Raw genomic sequence first — 12,144 nt, forward strand, 5'->3', positions numbered from 1 at the left:
ATTTTTCAATTTAAGTAGGCTGCACACAATGTAGGGCTTGAACTCAGGACCCTAAGATCAAGAGTCGCATGCTCTACTGACTGAGCCAGCCAGGTGCCCCAGTCAGTTTCAAAATATCCACCTACCTAGTTTATAAGGTACATGTTAGCAAGACACATACCTAAGACAAAATAACACAGGACAGCTGTAAAAAAATGAATGGAAAAAATTCCCCTTTTCCATGGGGCTTCTATTTCAAGACCCCCCAGTGGATTCCTGAAACCGCAGAGAGTACCTAACCTTATATATATTATGCTTTTTTCCTATACATACATACCTCTGATAAGGTTTAAGTTATAAATCAGGCATGGTAAGAGATTAACAATAACTAGTAATAAAATAGAACAATTACAATGATATGTAAACGTGATCTCTCTCTCAAAATACCTTCTTGTACTGAACTCTCCCTTCTTACAATGGTGATGATGCGAAATGACAAAATACCTATGTGATGAGGTGAAGTGAGGTGAGTGATGGAGACACCGTGACCTAGCCAGCTATGACTGACCCTCTGACCATACATCAGGAGGAGGGTCATCTGCTTGTGGATGGCAGGTACCACAGGTGAGAAACCACAGAGCATGAAACTGCAGGAAGAGGGGACTACTGTACACCAAATTAGTAATTTTTAAAAAAAGGAAAGTAAATATAATATTAACATTAGGCAAACTGGAATTAAATGCATCAAATGGGAGGAGAGCAAAATCTCTCATGGATAAAATATGCAACTAGTCAACATGTCATGGCACAAACATTTATGTACCTAAAAACAGCTTCAAAACATATAATGCAAAAACTGATATCAAAATCAGAACAAAAAAACTTCTATAATCATAGTGTGATTTAATATACCCCTCTCAAAAATGCACATTTCAAAGGAATAAAAAATGTGAAAGGTTTTAATAAGCTTCACTATGTAAGTCTAAATATATAAAAATACACACACGCACAAACACACACAATAGAGGATACAAGCAACCAACAGCTTAAAACATGACTATGTATTAACACCACACATGCACTGAAGTCCCCAAAGTATCAAAGCTAAGTGATAGTCTCTGATCATACCTCAAAACAACACCAGGGTAATCATCTGGAATGTTTCATTTAGCCTAGCATCAGATGGGCAAAAATCTAAATGGCAGTTTGTGAGGCTTCAGGGAAGGGGCATTTATAGAAACCTTAGGTAGGAGTATAAATGGCCACTGCCTTTTTTACACAGTAAGTTGATACTATCTGTCAAAATTTTAAAGTCATACCTTTGCCACAGCAATTCTACTTCTAGAAATCCCTCATAAAACAAGTACACATAATTACAGAACAAATTTGTGTAACAACACAGTGCAATACTAATTATAGCAGGAAAATAGTAATAACCCAAGAATCTAACAACAGAAAAATAGTTAAATTATTTATAGCATATCCATTTCATAAAATGCCAAGCACTGACATGGAAAGAATCTCCAAGACGCTACAGTGTTGCCTTTTTTGTTGTTGTTGTTTAAGTGTAAAAAATAAATCTGTATCATTCAAATTATGTTAGGATAAAAAATAAATAGAAAAAGGAGCTGAAGAATACACAACATACTTTTACTTCCGGAGAGGGACATGGTGGAGAACTTTTATATTTTACTTTACATATGTCTCAACTGTTTGAATATTTTATGATTTGTACTGCTTGTACAATCCAAAAGAGAAAAGAGCGATTTTTCAAAATTTCTTATTTACTCCCCAGAAAAAGACTGGGATCTTCCTGTTCTTATTACAAATTTGATCAAACTCATTGGAGAGAACAGAACAAGGGTAAACTTCTAAGTGTTCCCTCTGCCAGAACATTGTTCTCTCAGATAAGGCTCACTCCTTCACTTCCTTCGAGTTTTCCACTTAAAATATCATCTTATCTGAGAAAACTTCCTTGACTTTTCAATATAAAATGACAACCTCTCACACCTATTCTACTGCCCCCCTCACCCCGCCAACTACTTTGCCTTGCTTTCTATTTCACTGGAGTACTTTCAATACCTGTGTCTTAGTGTCCCTATCTCTAAAATGAGGGTGATAACAGTACCTATCCCACAGGTTGATGCTACGCTTCAGTGAGCCAGAGCCCTCGGAGGAGTGCCGGGCTCTCAGTAGGAGCCCCCGTCAGTCCATAATTTTATGCCACTTTTGCGGATGGTCCGCCTTCCCCCTATTACAATGACACACCCAGGAAAGAAAGGACTGTGATTTGTTCCCAATTGCATCCTGAATGTCTGGAAAGTGCTTTTATCAGTAAATACTCATAGCTGTTGATGCTTGATTTAGCACTCCAGCCATATGCACAGACAGCTGAGATAACAAGAAAAAGATCAATTATTTTCAGTAAAAGTAAGCTTTCTGCAACTAACATGAATCATCTGTATTAATTCAATCTACTTTAAAGCATAATATTTAGCAGTAGGACTCCTAGAAGCTTCAAATAAGGAGTTGGTATGGTACCATTTAATTCATTAATTTCTCAACACCAAATGGCAAAAGAAACTAAAACATAATGTGGAATGAGAAAAATGAAAGCACAACTTACTCTGCATTCCTGTTTTTGATGCATGGCTGGTAGAGGACCTTGACAGCATTCCAGGCAGAACAAGAATCTGCCTTCAAGTTATCTTCCAACAGGGGGAACTTTTTGATACTTTTGGAACTTCCCAAAGATTCAATCACCAGACTATCTGAGTTTAAAAGCCATAGCTAAAGATACAGAGAGAAAGGTCCAAGTATAAGGATATTATCATCAACCTATCTGTATCTCATACCACTAAAAACAAAATACACACAAAACTATAAAAACACCAGAAAAAAAAAAAAAAAAGACAGGAGAACCCTGAAATAATTTTTAAGTATGGTAAGTCTTTCAAAGTGTAACATCTGGTAGAGCTGCTGAGATCATAAAGTTTAAAGAAAAAAAAAAAAAAAGAAAACCAATTAGGAGAAAATATTTAATATGTAGATAACAAAGTTATTATCTGTTATATATAGAGTTCCCAGGAATTAAGAAGGGGGTAAAAACAGCCCAACAGAAATAAAGGCAAAGAATATGAACAGAAGTAACAGAAGAAATAAGTGATGAACATATATAAAAATGTTAATAATAAGGAAATGTATAAGTTATATGCCACCATTTTTCACTTATTAGATTGGCAAGTATAGAAAGAGGGTGACATTCAGTTCAATAGAGGAGTTTGACTGCCGGTGGAAGAGGGTTTTTTGGGATTTGGATACATGTTGTTCATTGAGGGGCTCAGCTGGAGTCAGACTTCAGCTTGATCCCATGGGGAGCTCTGATGCAAGAATGACACCTACATTGTCTGTCCCACTTCGAGACAGGAAGCCTCTGCTTTCTGTACCCCAGGGTCAAATCACTGGCAGTAGACTGACCAGGGCAGGGGCGGGGAAGACCTGACTTCCTGAACAAGGTGGCACCTGTCATGTGAGGGCATGCCTCTGGAGACAAAGCAGCTGAGCACCATTAGCAGCCCACATGTCTCAGCAGCTGGGAAATGGGTGCACCAGCCTGAGTAAGGAGGACCTGGGCGAGGTACCAAGAATGTCTCACTACATGGGACAAATGAGTACATTTTCTGCTGGGTGATAATCACCAGTTTAAAAAACACAAATTCTAATACCATCTTAGATTAGAAAGGTCTATTTCTAAAGAAGTACTAAAACACACATGCAAAGATTATTTTGAAGCACTCATTTCTTTAACAGCCACACATTGGAATTCTAGGCATTAAAGACCCTGGTCTATATTTACACACACAAGGAACAATCCTTATGATATACTGTTGAGTGTAGTAAACATGATAAAGAAAAATGCTCGTCATGTGATTTGGGTACGTTTCGCAAACAGAAATGCAGGAATGTGAGTATATGAACAAGAGAGCTATACACAGAGAGGAAGAAGACGCTGATGGACACACCATACCGTTAGTAATGTTTACCTTCAAATCCTACGATACAGCAAGATGAGGAGAGAAGAAAAGTTGGGGGAATACCACTTCTTTTACATTCCTCATGTTGTCTGAATGTTTCAAGAAGGTATTACTTTTATAACAAACAGGTTTTTTTAATTTAGTTTTTTAAAGATTTTATTTATTTGACAGAAAGAGAGGCCTCATGTTAAGCATTCTCACCCCATACACACACACAAAAACAGGGACAAAAGAACATATTTTAAACAGAAGTGTATCAAAGGGAAAAATAGGGGAAAAATCCATAGGGGGAAAAAAGTGACAGAAACAGAATTAAGTTAAAGTGACCAACAAAAGCCATGAACAACTTAGAGTAAAGAACTTTATTTTGTGGTGTGAGCAGGAATCAGGTTTTATTTCTTTCTATATCCCCAGTACCTAGCACAAAGAGGCACTTGATCTATTGTTATCAAATTAAGGGAGTTGATTTTGAATTAAACTGATATTACAAACTCAAATTTCTGATCATTTCTTTTCTAGACCTGAGACTTAAAGAAAAAAGAATGGCAAGACTAACACATTTCGGAGACCCTGGATTACCACGCTACAGAAAGCTGGGAGAAATCACTTCTTACCAGGATGTACACTTTGCCATCATGACCTTGAATAGTGAATCTGAAAGTGCTTCTAGCAGCGGAGAGTTCCACTAGACACTGGGCAATAACACTCTGTACAAACTGAGACCTGTTTGAATAGAAATAAATTTTCACAATGTGCCTCTCATAATAACTCTAACTGGCAAAAGGACCCCAAAATACCCAGAGGGTACATAAAAGGCAGACGTGTGTGCAGCCTGACTTTTCTATATGCTGTCCATCCCTTCGCAGACTGTGCTAATGTGGATTTTAATATATTTTAATGTATTTGTGTTTCCTCCAGTCTTCTTATAACCTGTTCTCCAATCCTTAACACAATTCCCATCCCAAGCCTAACTATTCCCCTTGACTGAATAAAAAATACTGTATTAGTCAAGTCAATATTCCATTTGTGCTGCCCCACATTAAACAGTAAGTTAAAAAAAGAAGGTGAGGTATTTCGTCCCAAACATTAGACAGTATTATATCTGATGTCTTCCACTTGCATCCATCCCCTCAAAGAGTCAGAGCTGAGGCACAGAATCAAAATATTTACAGGAGGATAAGTTTTAAGGTTATATTCAGATTGCCATAATTTCTAGATATCCATAAATAAACTGAAACAGTTAACTTCTGTTTGCAAAATAAAAAGATTCAAAAGAAAGAAAAAGCTAATGAATTTAGTGGCTAAGTAACTTTTTTTTTGAAAACACAGGAGTCAGCTGAAAACTGACTCATGTTTTAAATTTAAATAAGTCAAATTAATCCCAGAAATAATTATTCAAAAACCTATTGGTGATTAAGTTATGAGGTCCTGGATATATGACAAATAGAAAGAAGCACAAAAAACTTTCAGGTTTAGAAGATTTATATGATGAGCACATTTATTTATGCCACTATGTAATAAACAAACAATAAATGAATCCTCAAGTCTTTTGTATGTGTGGTTTGGTTCAACTGCCTCAAAAACCTTTATTTTTCTTTTCCAAATAAAGAGAGGTATAAATAAAAATGAATTCCCAAATAATTAATTGTACCTATCATTCTCCACATTTGAAACTGCAGAATAAACTTAATTTGCTATTTGTACCTTGGTATGATAGAAAATTTTCTTTCAGATGGCTGAATAATTATCTCCGTCATATAAAACTTGGTGGTTTCTAGAAATAAAAATAAGAAAATTAAAATCTAATTTTAAATTTTAAAACATTTTTATGGTGGGCATACTGGTCCTAATTACAATATCCCAAACTAAATATTTTGTACACATACTGGTAAAATTCACTTTCAGTAAAAATTTTCCCAAAATGACTTAGTGTAAAACACCAACAAGACACAAGGAGAGCATCCCGAGACTTAGGGGGGCCTGGTGCTTTAGAACACATGCCCAAATGAATCCTGGCACAGCGACACTCTGTTCACATGCATGTAAGGTTAGAAAAATCAGCCACATTACAGCCATAGCTCACTTAGTAGAAACTAGTCATTTACTTCGCCATTTCTATAGTCACAAACCTAGGAGTCACTGGAAAAGGCTTTTGAATCACAGTGTCCCAAAGCCCATGAAAAGATGCTGTAAACCTCACTTTAGTATTTCCCAGAATCTCACTGAGTCTATTAATGCATAATTCCCAACAAATCTGGTTATCTAATTACTTAGTTTATAGAAAAATTTGAACAGTAAACTAAGTATCTTATAGAAATGAATAGAAACATAACCATTCTGAATTTTTAAAAAATCCATGAAAAATGTTTCTTTTCATTAGTAATAAAGGAAATACAAATTAAAAGGAGATATTCTGCAGCATCAAAAACATATTTGTGAATGACAAAACATAGCAATGATGATGATATGGAGAAATGGGTACGCTTAGACACATATTGCTATCAGAACTGCTAATGATACATTTCTGGAAAACCACTTAATGAAGACCTTAAATATATTCTGATGTCATCATTAAACACCTAAGAATTTATCTCAAAGAAATATTCATACCTATAAAAATGTTTGTATTAATTAAACTGAAAACAAATTCTCTAAAAATTGAGAATGGTTGGGCTAAACAACTACACATTAAGGCAAGTGAATTCTATGCAATCATTGAGAATGGTGTGCCAAATAATTTTAACTGTCTAAGTAAAATGGAGAGTTATTCTCAGTACATTTTCTGAAAATGTTTTCAATTGTTCAATATAACATACAAAAAAAGGCAAAAAAATCAATAGACAGTTTAACAGCATATTACATATCTAGAGCCATGATGATGAATTGATCTACTTCTCCTTTACGTTCAACTTTTCATTTTGCTATTTTGAAATCATGTTACTAGATGCAGAATTGCACCTTTTAACATTATGAAGTGATCCCTTCCATTCTAGCTGCTGTTGAACTATAACTTAATTCTATAACTTTAATCCTATAAGATATTGTTATTATGGCTTTATGCAGTTAGCATCCCCTTAAAGTCTCCCACATAACTACCACTGTCTATACCAATCCTTCTTGAATTTAGACCTTCTATTTGGGATGATTTTCTTCTATTCTATAAAGATAGAATTCTATTCTTCCACAAGTACAATTTCTTTTAATAAAAAAAAAAAACCCAAACCAATAGAAATGAATTATTCTAGTTTTTGTCAGGAAACATCTTAGTCTTGATTCACAGGAGAACATTTGCACCATATAAAATCCTAGGTTAACAGTTTTTAACCTTTGTGCACAATGACGCTTGGATTCCATTATCTTCAAACTTTCATTATTACTGGGACGCCTGGGTGGCTCAGTTGGTTGGGCAGCTGCCTTCGGCTCAGGTCATGGTCCCAGCATCCTGGGATCGAGTCCCACATCGGGCTCCTTGCTCAGCAGGGAGCCTGCTTCTCCCTCTGCCTCTGTCTGCCATTCTGTCTGCCTGTGCTCGCTCTCTCCCTCTCTCTCTGATAAATAAATAAAATCTTTAAAAAAAAAAACTTTCATTATTACTGCTCCTTTGAAAGTGATGTCATTTTTCTTCAATTGTTTTTTTTTTTAAGATTTTATTTATTTATTTGACAGAGGGAGATCACAAGTAGGCAGAGAGGCAGGCAGAGAGAGAGAGGAGGAAGCAGGCTCCCTGCTGAGCAGAGAGCCCGATGCGGGACTCGATCCCAGGACCCTGAGATCATGACCTGAGCCGAAGGCAGCGGCTTAACCCACTGAGCCACCCAGGCACCCTCTTCAATTGTTTTTAAGATGTTCTGGTTTTTGTTTGTTTTGCTGTATCATTCTATATGTCTCACTATAGACTTCTTTTCATCGCACTTGGGTTTCATTTAATTAGAATTCTTGCACCTCCTCAACCTTAAGCTTACAGTTTCTATCACCTTTGTAAAATTCTTAGCAATTACCTCTTCAAATATTGCCGCTTATATTTCTTTTCCTTCTATAAGTCAAACTAAAAATAGATTAGAGTACAAACGTTCCTCAAAAAGTTAAAAATAGAACTACCCTATGATTCAGCAATTGTAAAACTAGGTATTTACCCAAAGAATTAAAAAAATAGTAATTTAAAGCGATATATGCACTCTGTTTATAGCACCATTATCAACAACAGCTAAATTATGGAAAGAGCCCAAATGTCCGGTGACTGATGAATGGTGGTGTATACACACACACACACACACACACACACACACGCACTGAAATATTACTCAGCCATAAAAAGAATGAAATCTTGCCATTTGCAACAATGTGGATAAAGCTAGAGAGTATTATGCTAAGTAAAGTAACTCAGACAAGGACAAATACCATATAATTTCACTCATATGTGAACTTAAGAAACAAAACAAATGGGGGTGCCTGGGTGGCTCAGTCAGTTAAGCATCAGACTCTCAATTTTGGCTCAGGTATCTGGCTTGACACTCAGTGTGGAGCCTACTTAAGATTCTGTCTCTCCTACCCCTCTGCACACTACTCCACTCTCTCCCTCTTAAAAAAATTTCATAGAGGAAAATAAAAAAACAGATTCTTAACTACTAAGAACAAACTGATGGTTACGAGACTGGAGATGGGTAAGAGGATGGGTTAAACAGGTGATGGGAATTAAGGAGGGCACTTGTTTAATGAGCACCAGGTATTGTATTGTAAGTGCTAAATCACACATACACTTGAAACTAATATTACAGTGTATGTTCACTGGAATTTAAGTAAAAACTAAAAAAGCAAAAAAAAAAAAAATGTTAGATCTTCTTGGTGTATGTTTTACATCTTACTTTCTCCTCTATTTTTGCCTTCTGGTCTTTCTGTGCTGGATTATGGATTCTTCTTCTTATCTACTTTCTATTTATGAATTCTTTTTCCAAGTTGTACATAATCTGCCTTGAAGTCATCCACTAAAGGGGAGCTTCGGTGGCTTAGTTGGTTAAGCATCTGCCTTCGGCTTAGGTCACGATCCCAAGATGCTGGGATTGAGCCCCACATCGGGTTCCTCATTCAGCGGGGAGCCTGCTGCTCCAACTCTTCTTATGCCCCTCCCCCAGCTTGTGCTCTCTGTCAAATAAATAAGCAAAATCTTTTAAAAAATATCATCCACTAAATTCCAAATTTCCATTATATATATTTTTTAGAAATTCTATTGTAGATCTTTTCCAAATATGCTTGCTGTTGTTTCCTTTGCCTTTGATACCTTCAAACCTTTTATAATGTTCAATATAGGAAAGCATGATTGTTCGAGTTTATATGTGTTAATTCTAATAACAGAAGTCTGTTTCTGTTTGTTTGCTGCTTTTGTTAGTTGTCGACAGAAGTCTAGTTTACTTGTGTACTTATTTATCTTTGGTTGTATGGGGAACACTGTACTTGACAAATTATTTGTGGGAATAATATGAGTTTTACAATGAAGGCATTTTACTCCAGAGGTGATTCGCATTTGCTTTTGCCAGGCTTATGGGTTTTATAGCTATTCCAAGGCAGACTAACCAAGTTCAAGACTTGAAACTCCCTAAAGTACCAAAGGGTTGATACAGGTCTATAATTCCACAGGGCTGTTCCACCTCCCATTCACCTTCACAGTAAGGGTTTGCCTCTTTAGGGTCCCAAAATTTTGTTCAGAGTTGTCTACTAGGTTCCCTTTTGGTGCAGTCTTTATGTCCTTACATCTCAAACCAATCAAAATAAAAGTTCTAGGTGCGCCTGGGTGGCTCAGTTGTTAAGCATCTGCCTTCAGCTCAGGTCATGATACCCAGGTCCTGGGATTTAGCTCCGCGTTGATTACTCAGGGGGAAGCCTGCTTCTCCCTCTCCCACTCCCCCTTGCTTGTGTTCCCTCTGTTGCTTCATCTCTCTCTGTCAAATAAATATTTTAAATAAACACACACATAAATAAATAAAAGTTCAAATTTTAGAGAACTGGCATATTGCAGGGAAAAGGTGGATTTTTTTTTGCTAATCTTTGAGTTTGCTTGCTTAATTTACCCATATATTTTCTATTTATCTTGATCTTCATTCTTTCCTGTGGATTCCAGTCCATTTGTTTTCTTTCACTCCAGCCTGAAGAACTTTTTTTTAGCATTTTTGTAGAGAAGATCTGCTAGTAATGTGTAACCTCCCTCTATATGAAAATGCTCTTAGTTTTGCCTTCATTTTTGAAGGGCGGTTTTGCTGGATATATAATTATTAGATGACAGTTTGTTGGTTTTTTTTTTTAATTTCCTTCCAGCATTTTGAGTATCTCATTTTAATGTCTTCACTATTTCTGCAAAGAGTCAGCCTTAATTGTATCATGAAGTTCCCTGTATGTGATGCTTCATTTTTCTCTTGTATTTTTAAGATTCTTCATCTTTGGCTTTTATCAATTTGACTACAATGTGCCTGGGTGATGTGTTCTGTGTGTTTATCCTATTTTTCATTGCATTTCTTGGATCTAAAAGTTAATGAATTTCAGGAGATTTGCTAAGGTTTCAGCCACTGTTTTCTACAAATATTTTTTCATGAGTTATTCTTTTTCTTACCTCTGAGATTCCATTTACACATTAACTGAAACATTTTTATATTGTCCCACAAATCTCTGAGGTCCCATCCATTTTGATTCAGACTTTTTCCTCTCTGTTCTCTGCATTAATTTTTATTAATATACCTTCAAGTTCAATGATTATTTTTCCTCCTGTCATCTCAAATATGTAGTTTAGCTGATCTAATGAATTTTTTAGTTACTGTAGTTTGCAGCTCTGAAATTACCAATGGTTCTCTCTCTGTGAAGTTTCCAATTTGTTGAGATGTGCTATTATTTCACTCGAGTTCCCCCCGCTTTTAGCCGTATTTATAACAGCCACTTCAACATCTTTGTCTAATATTTGCACAAATCTAATATTTGCACTTATTCAGTACCTGTGTTTTGAGTCCCGTTTTTTAGTATCGATCACTTTTTTCCATTTATTTGTATGTCTAATAATTTCTAAATGGAAGTAGGACACTGTATGTAATATAATGTTGCTATTCTGGATTTTGTTTTGTTCTTTTAAGGGTTGTTGACTTATAATAGTCAATTAACTAGCCCGGACTCAAACTATGAAATATGTCTTCCCACAGAGTGTAGTCGCTAATGTTTCTGCTCAGTTTTATTTTGCTTAGCGTGGCTCCCTAAAGAGTATTCATTATACCTGCACAGGTTAGCTGTCAACAAATCCAGGGACAGGTTTTGATCAAATACCTCAAACCATTAACGCTCCCACCTTCTGCTGCCCAACTGTATGAGGATTGAGAAATGAAATCAAAGGCATGGGAAATGTGCAGGTCTCCCTGAGCTTTCAATTCTTATTGAACTCTCTGGAATCTACTGTGTGCATTTAACAGTCACCCAGAGCTCTGTGAAGAAGTTATTGTCTCAGCCCATCCCTTACTTTTTTGCTTCCAAAATCTCCCTCTTAAATTTCTAGTTTCTCCTTTCCCTACCTTGAACCTTACATTATTATGTCTATAATGATATCATGGTAATGTTTCCTTTCTTGTTCAGCCTTCCATTTTCCTGCAGTGAATAACTGCTTTCTTTTACATCTGTTTAGTTTTCCAAGCACTTTTACCTAACTCTTCTTCTTCTAACAGTCTCTTTTATAGTTGGAGGCTTGTTCGAGTCTCCACATCTCCACATCCATTTCTCATCTGATGAAATGGCTTATCTCAAGACTGTTACATGCAGTCAAACAAACCAAAGAATGTACCAGTTTCATTTTGTAATTGAAAAATGTTTATTGCAGTCTTCTCTCCTTCACTTCAAACTAGACTATTATTCCCAAGGGCTGCCCCGTGTGTCCCTCACCCTAGGTCTCCCTTATCTGTGTTAGATAATCTGTTCCTCAAATCCCACATCTTCTCTCTAAAGGTTAAATCCTTAGGTTTGGTGAGATATATCCTATGGTACATTTCTAAGGAAAATATACATTTGAGGTCTGTGTTTTGAGACACTGCATTTCCAAAGTTGTATGTGTTATCTTCATACTTGATTTGATAATTTGACTGTGGTAGAGTTATGGGTTAAAAATCTTTTT

General features: G+C 36.2%; 1 protein-coding gene across 7 annotated transcripts in view; it reads right to left on the reverse strand.

The window, feature by feature from the left end:
- Nucleotides 1–12,144, reverse strand: part of UBE3D (ubiquitin protein ligase E3D) — a 154,116-nt gene that overhangs the window by 103,358 nt on the left and 38,614 nt on the right. For 6 of the 7 annotated variants that reach the window (XM_059399220.1, XM_059399218.1, XM_059399216.1 and 3 more), the window contains 3 exons: nt 5,718–5,787; nt 4,628–4,736; nt 2,606–2,769 (listed from right to left, as the gene is read on the reverse strand). In XM_059399220.1, the coding sequence (XP_059255203.1) occupies nt 2,606–2,769; nt 4,628–4,736; nt 5,718–5,787 (343 nt within the window). The remainder of the gene's footprint in view (nt 1–2,605; nt 2,770–4,627; nt 4,737–5,717; nt 5,788–12,144) is intronic. The other variant, XM_059399223.1, reaches the window with a different exon arrangement.

This window comes from Mustela nigripes, chromosome 5 (assembly GCF_022355385.1).
Source record: "Mustela nigripes isolate SB6536 chromosome 5, MUSNIG.SB6536, whole genome shotgun sequence".
Taxonomy (NCBI): domain Eukaryota; kingdom Metazoa; phylum Chordata; class Mammalia; order Carnivora; family Mustelidae; genus Mustela; species Mustela nigripes.